This window comes from Pavona decussata, unplaced genomic scaffold, assembly GCF_977016875.1.
Source record: "Pavona decussata unplaced genomic scaffold, jaPavDecu1.1 SCAFFOLD_217, whole genome shotgun sequence".
NCBI lineage: Eukaryota > Metazoa > Cnidaria > Anthozoa > Scleractinia > Agariciidae > Pavona > Pavona decussata.
In genome coordinates, this window is record NW_028145622.1 from 1,985,100 (window position 1) to 2,003,244 (window position 18,145).

At 39.7% G+C, this 18,145-nt stretch overlaps 3 protein-coding genes across 19 annotated transcripts in view; 2 read left to right on the forward strand and 1 right to left on the reverse strand.

The window, feature by feature from the left end:
- Nucleotides 1–18,145, forward strand: part of LOC146459758 (cubilin-like) — a 407,624-nt gene that overhangs the window by 360,905 nt on the left and 28,574 nt on the right. The window lies entirely within an intron of this gene.
- The window catches only part of LOC146459763 (oxidation resistance protein 1-like), a 354,795-nt gene that overhangs the window by 253,545 nt on the left and 83,105 nt on the right, over nucleotides 1–18,145 (reverse strand). Inside the window, exons 16-17 of one of the 3 annotated variants that reach the window (XM_085089002.1) lie at nucleotides 11,886–11,959; nucleotides 10,568–11,086 (exon numbers count right to left, since the gene is read on the reverse strand). The exons of the other annotated variants lie outside the window; for them this stretch is intronic. Coding sequence (XP_084945128.1) covers nucleotides 10,951–11,086; nucleotides 11,886–11,959 — 210 coding nt within the window. The 3' untranslated portion in view covers nucleotides 10,568–10,950. Of the gene's footprint in view, nucleotides 1–10,567; nucleotides 11,087–11,885; nucleotides 11,960–18,145 lie in introns of those variants that run through there. 3 annotated transcript variants of the gene reach the window in all.
- On the forward strand, nucleotides 2,668–6,323 carry LOC146459772 (tetratricopeptide repeat protein 28-like). Of its 2 annotated transcripts, none has more exons than XM_085089010.1 (2): nucleotides 2,668–3,763; nucleotides 6,044–6,323. In XM_085089010.1, exon 1 carries the CDS (start codon nucleotides 2,706–2,708, stop codon nucleotides 3,759–3,761), a length of 1,056 nt encoding a protein of 351 aa, XP_084945136.1. In that variant the 5' UTR covers nucleotides 2,668–2,705; the 3' UTR covers nucleotides 3,762–3,763; nucleotides 6,044–6,323. The 2 variants fall into 2 exon arrangements, with proteins under 2 accessions (XP_084945136.1, XP_084945137.1); XM_085089011.1 differs by having other exon boundaries at nucleotides 6,050–6,323.

The following is an 18,145-nucleotide window of genomic DNA, read 5'->3' on the forward strand; positions in this document are numbered from 1 at the left end:
GTTCCTTATCATCGCCTCCAAAACTTTGTTTTCTCTATCTGTTCCAATACCAGGCAAAGAAAAGTTTATGCTAGCATATATTGTTCAAGACTGATTGTTCAAGAAACCAAACATAAACAAAACAAACACGAGCTTACAAGACAAGATTCTTTGCCGTCCTTTTCTTCTCTTTTGGTTCACCTCGCCACGTTGCCGATACAATCTACGGATTTTTGAAACACTGAAATGCGGTACTCGTAAAAAGAACATTGGCTGTTTCCTTTATCGAGCTCGCGTACAAATATTGGTCATAAATCACCCGCCACCTCAAGTCTTCGTGCAGAACCTTCATGATGTTCCGAGTTCATCGATGAGCTTGGTAATCTCTCGGTCGAATCATGACCGTCGAATCATGCAGTCGAATCATGTAAAAAAAAAAATCCGGGTCTATACACAGCAATGAAATCAGCTGTAAACTTATATCTGGTATGTAAGTTGCAAAAAAAATAGTCATTTCTTTAGGTTCCGCGGTCTGCCTTTCCACAGATTAGTTTTATTCCTTTGTTTTTGAGTTTTCAATGCTTCGTTTTCCAACCTGTGGGAGGTGCGTCGTTTTTCCAATTTTAAGTCGTTATTTTTCAGTTTTGGGTATTCCTTTTTCGACTTTAAAGCGCTTTGTGTTTCGAGTTCTCAGTGCTTGATGCCTCCAATACGAGAACTTTGTTTCGCCACCATAGTCGGTGATAGAGTCCTAAAATGATGACTTCACTAAAACTAAATTTATGAAATTATGGGATTTGTTAGTATACTCGGAAAGAGTATGATGAAAAATACCTACTTGCCAAAAAACAGCATCTTATTGCGATTTGGGGGCGAGATATTAGCTCTGTTATGCCCCGATGACTCCATACAAATCCGTCTAATTTTGTCTCAGTTCGTTAGCGACCAAATGTACGCAAAGGATAATAATAAGAAACCACCGCTACTCGAGCTGCACTAAGAACAATGCAAAACTGAAAAGAGGCGGCAGACTAATACAGGCTTCAAGTCTACTGACTTGTACTCCGGTATGATTTTTACGCGCCCTAAAACTGACGTCGATAATGGCCGCTTTTAGAAATTAGGGTTTCCGCTCAACTTTCGTTTGCCAGTATGAAAAAAAAAAAAAAACAACAACAACAACCCCAGACTACTTGTGCTTTTCTTTTCTTTCTCTTGTGTTTAGTTTAGACTTCATGGACAACACAGACGAATATACCAGGACCTTCAATATTGGTCTATTCGTTGCCGCTTTTCTTCTCAACACAAGTCGAGTTTTACAAGCTATTAAGTTGAGCAAGGAAGTTTTTATGCTCTTAAACAACACAGCCCAGGAAAACTTTGTCCCTGTATACATGAGCATATACGCGGTAATGAGTATGGCATATCGCTGTCTAAACGATCACACAAATGAGAAAGAATGTCTTACAAGACTTCTGGATATTCTTCGCCGCCTTGGCTTAAGAACCGAAGAAGGCAAGGTAACCTGTCGCCTGGCAAAATTATATGAACTTCAAAGTAAATATAAACAAGCAAAAGAGCTTTATGAAAAGTCACTGAATATCGCGATAGAAACAGGCGACACAAACGAAGAGGCCACGAGTTATGGAAAACTGGGAGCCGTCCAATGTTCCCTCGGTGAGCATAGAAAGGCTGAAGAATATCTAAGGAAAGCAATTGCGATAAGAAAAGAAATTGGCGACAAAAGCGGAGAAGCCGCCGCGTGTTATGCAAACCTGGGAGCTCTGTATTTTAGCGTCGGCGAATATAAAAAAGGTCAAGAATATGAAAGGAAAGCACTTGAGATAGCGAAAGAAATTGGCGACAAAAAAACAGAATCCGAATGTTATGCATTCCTGGGAAATGGGTATGATCTCCTCGGTGAACATAGAAAGGCTGAAGAATATCAAAGGAAAGCACTTGAGGTTAGTAAAGAAATTGGTGAAAAACAAGAGGCCGCTTATTCTCTGCACCTGGGAGGTGTGCACCCATTACTCGGTGAGTATGGAAAAGCTGAAGAATATCAAAAGGAAGCACTTCCACTAAAGAAAGCAATAAATGACAAAAACGGAGAAGCCGCGTGTTATGAAGGCCTGGGAGCTTTGTGTCGTTCGCTTGGTGAACATTCTGAAGCTAAAGAGCATCACGAGAAAGTACTTGCCTCTGGCAGAAAGATCGGTAACGTAGGTCTACGGGCTCATCTACAGGCTATGTGTCACTTTAATTTTGCACGCGACGCCATTTCAGAAGGAAACGTAGTCCGCTTACATCATGAGATCGTTTGGAATCTCCTTGCAGGCATTGACAAGTTCGAGAAAATGCGAAGCTTTCTTGGAAACAATGACCAATTCAAGGTATCCATTTCAGACCGGCACAGCTTATGTTATCGTTTACTCGTTGCAATGTTTATCCGTAGTCGACAAACGAAAGAGGCTCTTTGTGTTCTAGAGCGTGAACGAGCCAGAGCTCTGGCAGACTTAATCTCGGGTCTGCAATTTGCTCAAAAACAAACATCAGCCAATCCGCCGTCGTGGGCTGATATTGAAAGGATCTTGAAGAAAAAAAGGAACTGTAGTTGTCTATACATTTCATATTGTGCTCAATATATGTTCTTGTGGGTCCTCTAAGGGAACAAACCAATACATTTTCGTAGAATTGACGTCAACAAATGTTTTGCCTCCAAGGCAATGAAAAGAGATGTTGTTCAAGTTTTCAGTGAAGAAAGCATTAGAAGGTTTAAAGTTCTCCCGCAAGAGCACTGCGAAGACCGATCACTGTCGTCTCTGACAGAAAGCGACTCAGCACTTGAATCAGCCAAGGAAGGAAGGTTGGCACTTTACCGCCCAGTAGAGGAAGAAGAAGAGGAAAACCTACAACCCCTTCCCACCCTATCCGAGCGTTACAGAATGATCATCGCTCCTGTGGCTGACTTTCTTCACCAACCTGAACTCATCATTGTTCCTGATCCCGCCTTGTACAAAGTCCCATTTGCAGCTTTAACGGATGAAAGTGGAAGTTACTTATCGGAGGATTACAGGATCCGAATTGCTCCTTCTCTAACGACTCTTGGACTCATTCAGGACAGCCCAGCAGACTATCACAGTCAGACCGGAGCACTGATAGTGGGCGAGCCAGACGTAAGGGACGTGTCCTACAAGGGAAGCCTCGGGGTCCTTTGTCGTTTGCCGGCTGCAAAAGAGGAAGCGGAGATGATAGCAAAACTGATCGGAGTTAAGCCTTTGTTAGGAAAGCAAGCGACCAAAGAAGCGGTTCTTCAGAGCATACCCTCTGTAAGTCTGATTCATTTTGCTGCTCATGGTGATGCCGAAAGAGGAGAAATTGCTCTTGCTCCTCAATACCCCATTAATGGAATTCCAACCGAGAAAGACTATCTGTTGACAATGAACGACATTTCAGAAGTTCAACTGCGAGCAAAACTTGTAGTACTCAGCTGTTGTCACAGCGCACAAGGACGGGTTAGAGCTGAGGGGGTTGTTGGAATCGCTCGAGCTTTCTTAGGATCTGGTGCACGCTCAGTGTTAGCGGCCCTGTGGCCCCTACCAGACGAAGCAACAAAAACATTAATGAGTCGTTTCTATGAGCACCTTGTTCGTGGGGAAAGTGCCAGTGAATCTCTTCACCAGGCCATGAAGTGGATGAGAAATAACGGCTATTCTTATGTGAGAGACTGGGCTCCTTTCATGCTGATTGGAGATAACGTGACGTTTGATTTTGGAAAGTAAAGGTTGGTTTGACCATTGAATTATATTTTTACGGGCGCTGAATGCATTATTTAATTAGAAAACTTTCCCATTCTGTTGGAAATGCTTATTGTTCTGTGACAATAGACCTAAAGGGTACATTGTTACGGTGTGCGACAAATGCAGACTGCAGACTTGCAGACTTGCAGACTTGCAGACTTGCAGACTTGCAGACCTGCAGACTTGCAGACCTGCAGACTTGCAGACTTGCAGACTTGCAGACTTGCAGACTTGCAGACTCAACATACTGGCCTTTCCCAATTCATTTTAAAAATAATATTGTGTAACCAGTCCGCCATTCCACATCATGCGCTGTCCGCTTAGTACACTTTAAGGCTACTTGGCTACTTTCACGGTTGTCCTGAAGGACAACCGTGAAGACTTGCGCGACCTGCATACTTCCAGATTTTCGCGACTTTGGAATTTAACGAGAATGATGTGCTAGTGTTGTTGGTTCCATGGAGTGTTGCTGATTCACTAGCTCTTGGCATTTAGTACGATCGAGGTGATATAATCCCTTGTGGAGGCATTTGTTGTTTACAAAATTTTAAGAGCTAAAATCTCGCACAGGGTTTTAAATTCAAACTAACTTTGGCATGGCGACCACTTGAGCAACACGTCTACATATTTTTTTCGCTATTCTAACTTTAAACAAGAAATATGAGTGATAGGAACCGACGTTTCGGTGCATCTCGCGCCATTATCAAGGTTACATAATTAATGATAAAAAGCGGTTTGTAAAAAGGCTAAGTTGAAGCGAATTTGCATAACATAGCGGCAAGCTAATTACTTAAATACTTTTAATTAGCACGAAGAGAATCGGACTGCACATTCAATGTTGGTTTTTAAAAGCTCTTGAATATACAACATTTCATTAACAAGGCAGTCAAATGTGCAGTCCGATTCTCTTCGTGCTAAAGTATTTAAGTAATTAGCTTGCCGCTATGTTATGCAAATTCGCTTCAACTTAACCTTTTTACAAACCGCTTTTTATAATTAATTATGTAACCTTGATAATGGCGCAAGATGCACCGAAACGTCGGTTCCTATCACTCATATTTCTTGTTTCATGTATTTCTAAATCATTTCTTTTATTCTAACTTTGAACATGGATATCTCGATAACCAATCAAAATATCGGAAAAGCCTTATTAATGTCTTTTGAATAACGCTGTGTGCATCTATTTCGTTCTTGCCAGGCGTTCGATAGCCGATAAATTCAATCCAACAGGCCTCGTTCGTCGAAGCGTTTACCCGATCCTGACGTTTTAGAATGTAAAATAATGACTAAAATTGTATTTTTTTTCCAGAACTTAGCCCTTATTATGCTGTTTGCTAAATAGTTTGACAACGTTTTCTCAAAACTGGCGCACGTACGAATTTAATTCCTGAAGGACAACCGTGAAAGTAGCCAAGTATCAAAGCGTACCAAGCGGACAGCGCATGATATGGAATGACGGAGGTTACACAATACTATTTTTAAAATGAATTGGGAAAAGCCAGTATGTTGAGTCTGCAAGTCTGCAAGTCTGCAAGTCTGCAGTCTGCATTTGTCGCACACCGACATTGTTACAAGACAATTCTTTTAAAATACCGCAATCAGTTCCATTCATTCTAGACCTGCTTTTGAAAGAAAATTAAACAGAATTACATGCTGATTCAGTTTATTCCAACAACGGAATCGGAAACAAAGAACACGATTAGTGGATATTCCTAATACGCCTTTTCCAGATTTAGTTGCAGGACCATTTGTGAATGTGGATATATGAAACATATATTCGAACTGCGGATGAAAGATGAAAATATAAGAAAGATCCTCGCAGTTAGTACGCAACTGCTTAAGCTGCGTACTAACTGCGAGGATCTTTCTTCTATTTTCAAGACCATTTGTACTGCATAATGAGTATGGGAGACCCAGGACATAAACTTTAAACTTTCCAGTCCAGTTGCTGACTTTGCTCTTCATATCTGCTCATTTCTCATCCTTCATAGGCCGTCAGCTGGCTTCCACGTCTTGATGTGAACCGAAAAGAATCACTATTGTTTTGTTAAAAAACTGAAAGTCGACTTAAGGACTAGCTCAATACAGTTAGTGCAGTTGTTGTTAGACCAACTGTCCGTTAAGTAAACTACCTGATCTCTTAAATCCTGTTAAATCATTATGCCTTCCCATTTTGTTAGTTATGCACAAGGGTGTAGGTATATTGTCAAAAAAGCAGATTTTACATGTAGCACTGAACCTAAAATTTGTTTTTTGTTTGTCAGTTGCAGGTGCCTCACCTTGCCCGAGGAATGCCTACCAAATTGCAACTTGGAAAGCGGACGTCAAAACATTTAACAGTAAACCAAAGTGGATTTTGAACACTCAATCACTTGGACTGAATGCATTAACTTAGTTATTGCTTTTAAAATCATTAAAGTTAGCGTGCTTTTCGTTGTCTGTTTGGAAAGTGACCTGCATCAAAAGCTAGTCAACAAGCAGCTTTAACTTGGCCAGTACAAAATTGATAACTGTCTCTTTAGATTCAAAAAGACTCTTTTACTATCACAAGATGAGTTTAGGCAAATCCTAAACCAAGGGACTGAGATACCGTGGAGAAATTATCCTGGGCGGCAGACCCTCTATAAAATATCAACAGGGGTAATCGTTCTACCCTTTAAAGAATCAAGAATGGGGTTTTTAATTTGGTACCGCTAGCATTAGGAGTTCTCAAAATTCGCACAGTGGAGGTTATGGTTCTTACATCTTACAAGGTATAAATATTAAAGGAAGAGGCAGTGCATTTTTAAACTTGCACAAGTGGATATGTTTGTTAATCGTCAATCGTGCGAAAACAGAAGATGCTAGAAAATTTTGAAATTTTGTTGCTCGTTTTTAATATTTGCGATAGTTCGTCGTGGATTCAATTCTACTTTGACTTTGTAAATATCGAATTTTACAGGTTTCATTTCATTAAGAAGACAAATTAGTGTAGATTTTCAGTCTAGTCGATGGGGTTATTTTTTTAGCCTCGTTTTATCAAATACAGGAAGCATAAAAGTATCTTGTACATATAGAAAGTCAGGTTTGATTTAAGCTTTGGTTTTTGTTGCTCTTTCGGAATTGTTGCATTTGTTTGATATATTCGGTTCGTCGTTAGTAGATTTGAAGATTCCGTTTAGAATTCTTTTTTAAGATATCTTTTTTTTTTGGAAATATCGAATATTGCAGGTCTTATTTTGTGAAGGACACAAATTAGTGAGATTTTAGATGGTTTAATTTTCGGTAAACGCTTTAAAAAGAAGGGATGTCTTGCTCCACTATCAGAAACAAGGAGCACAAAAGCATTTTGTATATATGTCAAGTTGCTAAATAAAATGCCATCGAGAAACAGAGACACCTCATTAACGTTCTTCATTGTGGCGTTAAATAATCCTCTTTTAAATAAACGCCTATTTAGTTCTACATAAACGCTTCTCAAAAAAAAGGGACAGCCCGAAAAGGTTAAATGAAGCAAATGTTGGCTGTTTACAGAATGCGTAAGAAAAACAAACTTTTCCAATACAAAACAAAACAATACCTTATACAAACTGATGTAAATCCAAGACGATTTTCCATTCTACCTAATGTACATGAACCCGTTAATCCAGGACGCCCTATTGTTCATTTTAAAGCCATCCCACTAAACGCTGATCCTATTTCGTTCGCTATCACGTTCATCCTTTAGTGGTCTGGCCAATCACAGTAGACGTAAGCAGTGGAATGAACCAATCAGAACTCGAAGCAAATACAGGTCACAGGTCACCAGTGCTGAGTGCGGGAAAACGCGTGCAACAAAGGGGTGATTAGTTTTGGTTTTGTTTCTCATTGGTTGAGAACTTGAGTGGCGCCAGTCTTGTTAACCAATGACAGAGCGTCGAAAAGCAAAACCAAAGTAGACACGCAGTCACAGTCGACACAACTGAAAATTGCTCTATAATGACGGTATTAATGCTTGTGACCATTTTCTATGTACTTTCTCTCACAGTGCCATTCCCACTGGCACACGTTGTGACCTCTAATTCGCATGATTCTCACCATGCCGATAATGTTTCTTGATGATAACTACTACATTTAAATCTGTTCGCATTGCGCTCGATCGGGGCATTGCGAAAACAAGTTTGGTAAAAAGTGCTCTACTCAGTCACGGGACTGGCCTTAAAAGGTGTCGTAATCAGGGTTTCTTTTGCGCATAGAAGGCTGGTGCAGTCAGCTTTCCCATCGGTAAACTGAGCCTCGATTTCCGCGATCTGAGAGAGAGACTGGGACGTAGCGAAGATGGCGGACGTGTATTTTTGCGCTCCGACCATGCCTGCCTAAAATCGTTCTTGGCGTTGACAAACTATCCGTAACCATGAGTTCTGAGGCGACTGTTGAAGAGCTAAATACGCCCACTACAAAAGATAACCCAAAGAAAAGAAATAGGCAACAAAGAAGTCCGCAAAATGACGACGAAGAACAACAAGATGGCGCTACCACATGCACCGAAAGACTCAAACATATCGAAGAAAAATTGGACAAAGTACTCCTTATGCTACCCGAGTTTGAATACCTTAAAGCGAGTATTAAGAAACTGGAGGAAGAAAAACAGAGTATGACAGACAGCCTTGAATTTACGCAGAACGAAGTGAAAGAGTTAAAAGTTCAGCTTGAGTCGACTACCGCTAGCTTGCAGGACGCAAACAAAGAACTTGCTAAGCTTAATGAGCTTGAGCGACGCCAAATAAAACAAGAATGCTACAATCGCCGAAACAATATCGATATCAATATAGAGAGCACTCACACTTTTTTTAAACAAAGAAATGAAGATTCGTCAAGAAGATGTGAGCGAAATCTAGTTTGAACGAGTGCACAGGATACCAACAAGGCCGCTCGCTGACAAAAAACCTTACCCAAGACCTATTATAGCGAAAGTGTCATTCTATCAAGATAAATAATTTATCAAGTCCCAAATCAAGAATCTACGAAAAGGCGCAAAGTTCGGAGTAGCTGACGACTTTCCTCCGGAGGTTGATGAAATCAGGAAAGACCTTCAACCAGTTCTAAAAAAAGCCAGGAGTGAGCAGAAGACTGCTTTCTTCAATGTGGAGAAACTTATAATTGATGGCGTTGTTTATCGAGGCCCTGAAACAAAGCGTTTTACGATCTACGGTCGCCTTATGGAACGTGGTAACTCTACAATTTAATTGAACTAGTAAGTCATGGTCAAGTCCTTTCAGGTACTTTTGCCCCCGTCCTAGCCAGGAAAGTGTGCCGATAGATAAGTTTAGGTCTAGCAGCTACTGTATGTATTTATGTGGAGATTTCAAGATTCATCAATGTCTAACCGTTTTCTTATACGTCCTCTTCGCGACATTATATTCCACTACCATGTTTGCTTTGTTCATGTCTCACCTACCAAATCGTCCAGAAATATTTAATTTTTCGTTTGTTCTTTATTCATTTCCTCCAAGGTTTTCAAGTCCACGGTTTGAATAAAATTATCAAATGTTGCTTGAAAACCTAAATATAGATGGATCTCAAAGTTAGCACTCTGAATGTCAGAGGTTTAAACAAATCGCGCGAACGAAGACAGTTATTTAGATGGCTGCACCAACAAAACGCTGATGTACAAATGTGCAATTAATGAAGCTAGACTTCATTTCGTGGACTTCAGAGACTTGGTGCAGGAAAAAATTGACCTGGAGAGATATATAGCAGTACAAACAAAGAAAACTAGTGAGTTCTTTAAAAAATGGCAATTTTTCCTTTAATGCTACATAGCCACGTTTAAGTATCATGTCGCGTTTTCTTCTATCTACGGTTAGCCTTATATTGCTGAATATCTTGTTTCTATAAGCAGTATAATTAACTTTGTTCTTTATGCTCGTTATTTCTCTCGTTCACCAAAGATAAGCAGAATTAAATTATATGAAATTAGACAAAAAAAAGGTTAAAATAAATCTTAGAAGTAAAAATGTATATTAAGACTCATTTGGAATTATCTATTCTAGTATACTATAATGTATAATAATTCTTTGGATATGTCAGATTATACTTTCTTTATTTATCATAATTTATATCTTTTCATCTGGTCCTTAATAACTTTCTAAAAATCGAACGGTATTTCTCTTTAACGTGACTGCATTTTGAGCAATTTGATTGATCAAAACAACGATGTGTGGCCCATAGGCGAGAAAACGAACGTGCCGTAAAAAGTAACAGATGAAAGAAATAACGAAGGTCAAACGAATATCACTCTGTATTTGTGATTTGCTGAACATTAAGTTTCTAAATGACATACCAACAAACCCTTCTCCCTCCTAAAACCTCGGTACACTAAAACTACAAAAACGTGTATTTACAAGCCAACGTTACAGTGATCAAGAGGTATGTTTTCCTTACAATAACAATATGCTATCAAAATGATAAGAAATGAAAAAAATTGAAAACAGGGAAAAAAGTTAAAAGAATCTGAGAAAATTTTAATGCCTTGTTGGTAGCAAGTAAAATCAAATCTTGCAATTAAGAAGACACCCCGCCAAGGTTGAAAATTAAAATTTAAAAGGCGAAGGCAAAAAGAAAAAAATTTTCAAACAGGTGCAACAAAATACTTTTAGCAAGAAAAGATTTTATATTTTAGTTAAACGGCTGTACTCTATTTTTGCCGGAGATTTAGCTGCTGTCCGTATTATCGAGGTGTCCGCAAGGCGACAGTGGACTGTAGTAAGGATGGGGGGGGGGGGGTATTCAGAAGGGAAATAAGTAATGCCATGAATGGGCAACTTCATTTTTCAAACACCTTTCCTGGTGTGCAATTCATTCACTTTGGCTTTTTCACGACCTTTCCATCAGTCTATACGAAACGTATAATCAGTACAAAATGCCAATTTAAGGCCTCCCCGAACTGACATCGTGTTTTACAATGGCTTATTTATCGTATTTTAAAACTAATTCAGTCTCACTGTCATATTTCACTTAATTAAAGTGTATTTTAGTCACCATGGAAGTGATATCACATAATGAGCACAGGCACCCCACGCTGAAACACAGTCAGCCCACGCTGAGCCACATTACTACTAATGACTTCACACCCATCCAATAGTACTCCATGTACGACAAAAGTGCACCATATGGGAAGGGTGGGGGGTACTTATGGGGTAGAGGTGGGGAATCAGATGAACGTCCATGCCTCCAGTCCACTGCATAGGAAGTCCTCTTGTGCGGACAGCTGTTCATTGCTGTAGGTTGAACAGGGATGACTGCTGCCGTGGTACAGATCTTCATCTAACCAAAGACCGAAGTTTCCACTGGAAATGCAGGAAAAGAAAACAAGTCAGACGCCTTCTAAATTGAGATGTATCGCAAGTATTGTCTGTAACAATAGCCTCTCGTTGTGCCAACAAAAGACTCCTTTACAGAAATATTTCGGGGTATACATATATAGAAACATAAGAGGGCCTAGGCTTCGTCAATCTGGCCCCTGAATATCAAACATACGCTACGCTGTAAATCCAGGATTCGTACATAGAGGATATTTCACGGCTGATTTATGTTGCTGCTGACAAGAATTAACAAATTATGTCTCCAGCAAGTGCCAAAAAAATTACGTCCCTGGAAATAGAATCATTTTAGCGTACAATAATCAATAACTGCTCAAAAGAAAGGCCAGTGGCTACTGCCCCGGCAGTGCTTGGGTGTTGATTGATTGGTCGCATAGTTTGAGAAAACAGGCAAATTTTGGGAAAACTTCACAAACTATTCTTTTCTTCTTCTTTTCTCCAGGTTTCTCACCCACCGGATATCAACCTATAAACATATCTGGAAACCGCAACTAACCTTAAAACAAAAACTCACTGAGCTCACTTCAGACAATAATTGTCAATAAATATTATTGAATTCTTCCTAGTAATCAGCCTGCGTGGCAAGCCCAAGAGGGGGAAAGTGAAGGGGGAGGGGACCGCGCGAAAATACAAGGTGCAGTGGGAGAGCGTCAAGTGTGAAGCGGAGGAGACGAAGGGGCAAACTTTTTCCTTTTCCTCTCCTCTGCACTCCCCCTCTCTCATCTAGCACCTGCAATCCAGGCTATTCAGTCATTTGCTCACTCACCCTCCACTTCCAATGGCTAAGCCCTCCGTGGATCCTTTGATGAAAAAGTTGTTATCTCCAGTCCAGCCGTAGGTCTACAATAACACACAACAGCTGTGCATTAATAATGGTAATAGGACTGAGTAGAGTCCAGTTCGGTCTGTAATTCCATACGAGAGGTTAAAAAAATTGGACGATCGCGTAGCGGGAATACGATTTGTTTCCTCACGAGTATGGTTAAGAATGCCAATAGGACTGAGGAGAGTCCAGTTCAGTCTGTAATCATACGAGTGATTAACAAAATTGATGATCGCGCAGCAGGAGTCCGATTTTGTTAATCACTAGTATGATTATAGACAGAATTGGACTCTACTTAGTCCTGTTACCAGTTATTAATAACTCTAACAAAATTTGAGGGGAAAAAGCCAACAGTTTAATTTTGTGGTGAATAAATAGAGGACAACAGTTGAGTTAAGTTTTGAGAATGATTTAATTACAGTACACACAAATGACGCGTGCTGTCCAATTACACCAGGCATGACGCGTACACTGTCCTATTAATGTGGACAGCCAATCAGATTAAAGAATTTTGTTATCGTTAAGATTAAGATTAAACCAGGGAACTACAGCTATTAATGCAGTGAAATACCTCGACGTCATTGTTGTCAAATTTGTATAGGAATGACTCCCCTGTGTCATAAAACCCCTCACTAATTTTCAGTGGGCAGGAGCAGAGTGCACCAAAAATCTGAAAACGAAACAAAACACTTTATTTATCAACTGAACCTAATGTGTAGACCTTTATCAGGAAAATTGAATTTTTTTATGCAGGCCAGGTAACGAAAAATCACTGACACTACGGGGTTAAAGAAGTTTCTACAGCAACGAGAATGTCAAAAAACAATAGCATTCAATGAAAAAGTTTTACTTCCGATTGGGTACAATACCGCAAAAGACAGGGAACCGAGAATAGTAGGGCTGCTAATTGATCCATAACGTCAAATAATATACCATCATCCAATCACACTATGGTGTTCTTCACTACTGGAGTAGTATGGTGCAATTATAAAAATGTTATAAGAATAGAAATTCAAAATGGTGACAACAGACAATAAAAAAGAACGAGTATGCCTCATAGCTTCAAAAACGACTAATGTTACATGAGCAGCGCGCTTGTTTCGCCTCATGGCTTTGAGAACGACGTATATTTCATGTGTAGCGCACTTGTTTCAACTCGAGGCTTAAAAAACGACCAATATTAGATAAGTAGCGCGCTTGTTTCGCGCCTCATGGCATTAAAGACGACGTATATTTCATCTGTAGCGCGCTTGTTTCGCGCCTCATTGCTTAAAGAACGACTAATATTTCATGTGTAGCGCGCTTGCTTCGACTCCTGGCTTTAAGAACGACCAATGTTACATGTGTAGCGCGCTTTTTTCACACCTCATGGCTTAGAGAATGACTAATGTTACCTGTGAAGCGCGTTTGTTTCGCCTCATGGCTTAAAGAACGACTAATGTTACAAGTAAAGAACGACTAATGTTATATGTGTAGCAGGCTTTTTTGCGCCTCATTATGTAAGAAAGACTAATGCCAACTGTGAAGCGCGCTTGTTTTCCCTATGGCTTAAAAAATGACTAATGTTACGCGTGAAACACGCATGTTTCGCGCTTATAAATTAAAGAACAACTAATGTTACATGTGAAGCGCGCTTGTTTCCCCTATGGTCTTAAAAAACGACTAATGGTACATGTGAAACGCGCTTGTTTCGCGTTTATGAATTAATCATGGCTTAAACAACTAAGTATAATTCATGTGTAGCGCGCTTGTTTCAACTCATGGCTTAAAAATGGACCAATGTTACATTTGTAGCGTGCTTGTTTAGCGACTCATGGCTTAAAGAACGACTAATGTTACATGTATAGCGCGCTTCTTTCGCCTCATAGCTTCAAGAACGACTAACTGTCAAATGAGCAGCACGCTTGTTTCGCCTCATGGCTTTGAGAACGACGTATATTTCATGCGCACATGTTTCGACTCGTGGCTTAAAAAACGACCAATGTTACATAAGTAGCGCGCTTGTCTCGCGCCTCATGGCTTAAACAACGACCTACAATTCGTGTGTAGCGCGCTTGTTTCAACTCATGGCTTAAAAATGGACTAATGTTACATTTGTGGCGTGCTTGTTTCGCGCCTCATGGCTTAAAGAACGACTAATGTTTCATGTGAAACGCGCTTGTTTCGCCTCGTGGCTTAAAGAACGACTTATGTTGCATGTGAAACGCGCTTGTTTCTCCTCATGACTTAAAAAAACGACTAATGTTACATGTGAAACGTGCTTGTTTCGCACCCCAAGGCTTGAAGAACGACTTATGTTACATGTGTCGCGCGCTTGTTTTGCTTGAAGCGGTCTGCCCCAGGACATCCCGCGTAATAATCAGCGGTCATTTTTGCTACGAAACAGTGGTGATTGAGAAGGTCGCGAAAAGATAACATCGGGCTAAGGCAGGTGACGTCATAGGATTATTATTCGGAGCAGCAAGGATTTGAGTTCTGATTATACCGAAAATTGACCTGCATTCACTCTTTTAGTAGCAATGACGGACGACGTCTCTGAAATAAAGACTTCGAACGTTTGTTAGGATTCGTTATGGTAGAATACAGAGTTCTTTCTACTTTCGTTTCTCGGCGTCAGAGCATCTCAAGGATTTTACGCTCGATTTGTGGATGAAACGTGGAACTTTGAAAACGATCAATATTTGCTCAAGTATTAAACATCCAACTAGGAGTGGTTAACATCTACCCAAGGGAGGTACGTTTTATAGCACCACGTTTGTATCGTATGTGTTATACTGGCACAACCGTACACATAGGAAGCTTATTTGCAAGCATTAAAACTTGCAATCTTGCAGGAGCTTTTGTTATCGTTGATCTGAGCTTTATTTCATTTAACATCCACCTACTTGAGGTTAACATCTACTAAGGGAGGTACAGTAGCTTACAGTGTACATTTTATAACTTATGTATTATAATAGTCAATTCATACACATAGAAGCTTACTCCCTAGCAGGGAAACTTGCGATGATAAGGAGATTTTCTATCATTGACTTTAATTTAATTTTAATTTTTACCATTCAGTCGTGACATCCACCTACAGGAGGTTAACATCTACATAAGGGAGGTTCCTGGTTGGGGTACTCTCATATGAAAGGGGCGGGAATGCTCGTCGGAAATTTGAATTAAACCCTCAAAAGGAGACCAAAATCTGGGCAAGGCTCAAGCTCTTTTTGACCTTTAAAAGAGACCATTACAGACAATTATATACTTTTATATTTCTTCACCTGCATGCCTAAATGAGACCCTCATGGCTAAATGTAATGCCTTTTGCCTTGAACACCCTAAGTGAGACCAAAATCCGAAGTTCACACCCCTAAGTGAGACGACGAGCATCCTACACCCTTTCATATGCGAGTCCTCTTCCCCCTCCAGGCAGAGGTTATGATGTTTATAGCACCAAGTATGAATTAAAATAATAAGGAAGATTTGACTTGAAGAAAGCTTACAAATCTTAAGAGGCTTTTGCACTTCGTGTACAAGGCCCTCAAATTTGGAATAAAATCCCTCTTTCCTTACGTAATTTGCTTACTATCATCAATGATAGACAAAAGCTTAGAGATTACTTCCAATCACTGTGAATTCATGTCATTTTGAACTCTCGTATACACAACTTAGCTTAATTTAATATTTTATTCATTATTTATTTAATTTTTTTTTTCATTTAAGTCACCATTATCATTATTACAACTATTACTATTATTAACATTAATATTTATCTATTTATTTGTTTGCACCATTTTGACCAATCTCCTGTATGAATTGTGCTATAAAAGCCCCTGGCTTCGGCATCTCAATATAAATTCATTACTTACTACTGTGCACTCTCTCGTACTATTATTATGAATAAAGAGCATTATATATTATATTGTCTCAGTTGTTCAATTGTTTTCAAACACAAAAAAAGTCCAAATTCTCCCATGCCAAAGCGGGTACAGTGTAAATGCGGCTTTTACAGTGTAAATAATCTCAACGAATATTTATCCTATCGAAGCGATTGAAGTATATTTGTAAAGCTTGAAACACGTAAAATAAAGAAAAAAAACATTAATTGTTGCTCAGAAATGCATTAGACTAGTAAACAGCTAGCAAGTTGCCTAAATTGATAGGAATTGCGTTCAAGTTAACAGAGAAAGAAAAATTCACCGTCGTTTGCTCATGTTCTCCACACATCAGCGTACGGGGCGGGGGGACTGGGGGGGCTGCAGCCCCCCCCTGTCGGTAAAAAAATAGTATTATTCGGGCAAAGCGGATGTACCGTTAGGGTAAAGACATAGTAAAAAATATTTTATTTTTAATAACTTGATTTGGGCCGTGCTAGAGCAAGTGCCTAGGATAATGGAAGGCGTGGTCACTTTATCAAAGGATCGCGATCTCAAGACCAACAACGAAAGTAATTCGCTTCTCCACTCAATTTGTGACTTTAAGGTTGTTTATGGCTTGATGGCTTTGAAGCTCATCTTATCCAACACTAATAATTTGAGTAGATATCTACAGGGAGAACAGATGGATGTCATCACTGCCAAGAAGACTGCTGATACTGTCGTTAAGACACTGAGAAATTGTCGCAATGAAGAGAGCTTCACTCAGATGTGGTCACATGCTGATGTTATAGCGCAAACAATCAGAATAGGAATCGAGGGTACGAAATTTACCTTCAGAGATGCCAAGGTGCCTCGAACCAGACCATCACGCCGACTTCAGGGCCTTACTCAGTGGTGAGACACCTGCTGCAGCGAACGACAGCTCACAACAGACGCCAAAAGACCACTTAAGTATCACAGTTTATTAAACAAGTATTGACAAAGTCGTCAGTGAACTTCAATCAAGGTTTCAGGGCAATGACCAGGAGGTTTTGTGCGCATTAGACGAAATCGTATTCAGCCGTTCTCCAAGCATCAACAACATCCAAACTGTATCAAATTTCTATGGCGTGGATAGTGAAATCCTATCAAGTGAGAAGTCAATCTTTGAAAACTACGACTGCAGGGACCCATGCCAGAGAAAAAACACAGCCGTGATGGTAAAGACCATGCATCAAAATGGTCTCCATGACATTTTACCTGTTCTATATAAAGTTGTCTCCATCCTGGCCACAATTCCTACAACCTCGTGCTCTGCTGAAAGGTCTTTCAGTGCCCTTCGCCGCATCCAGACATTTTTAAGATCCACAATGGGACAAGAAAGACGGACTTAGCAGTATTGCCGTTATTAACATTGAAAGAAAGTATGCAAACAAGACAATGCAGAATGACATAGAAAGGATTATTGGCATATTTGGGTCTCGACGTAATCGTTCTTAATACTCCTTTTAGAGCTCAAATGGGTATGTTTTATCTCTCGCTTCATGGTTTTGTATTTTAGAAATGTTGATCTCGATTTACCAAAAAATATTTGCACTAATTTGAATGCCCGTGCTCTCACGGTATGGCGAAGAAAACTTGACGTAACGAAAGAATCATCTTAGGCATCTGTGACAAACAAGTTTTATTCGGGCAAATTATGTTCAGCCCCCCCCCCCCCCCCCCCAACAAAATTTTTCCCGTACGCCGATGTCTCCACAAATTCCTTAAATTAGGTCATTTCACGTTGTTTTTTTTTTTTTTTTGCGGAGGACGGCAAAGAAATGTATCAAAATTTAATTGCGGAGCGATTGTTTTTGTTCAAATGTTGTTGCTACCGTCGTCGTTTCTTAACAGGGTTCCCAGACTTATTTGGCGCTCGGATAAAAATGTTTGAAAAATCATAACTCAGTTAATGTCGCTCCTACTAAAATAATTCTGGACCTTACAAACATTTTAACACTTTAACGCTTGAAATATCAGAGCGTTTTCAAAGAAACTTTTGCGTGTTTATACAGTCCAAGCCAATGAAGGCAGAGCATGTACACGGCTCAAAAACAAAATTGTTCAAAAAATAATTTCTCTGCGAATATTGGTGGTATGTGTAAAGCTTGAAGCACATAACATAAAGAAAAAATATCGATTGTTGCCTGAAAAAAAGCATTTTCGTTTACAAATGATTTGTAAACGACCGTCCAATTACACGTCGTGATAATATTTTTGGTGTACTGAGCAACTGGGCGACCCGGGGAAAATGTTTAGAAATTCAAAACTGTGTCAATTTGCTCCTGTAACAATAATTCTAGTCTCTATATAAACGTTAAC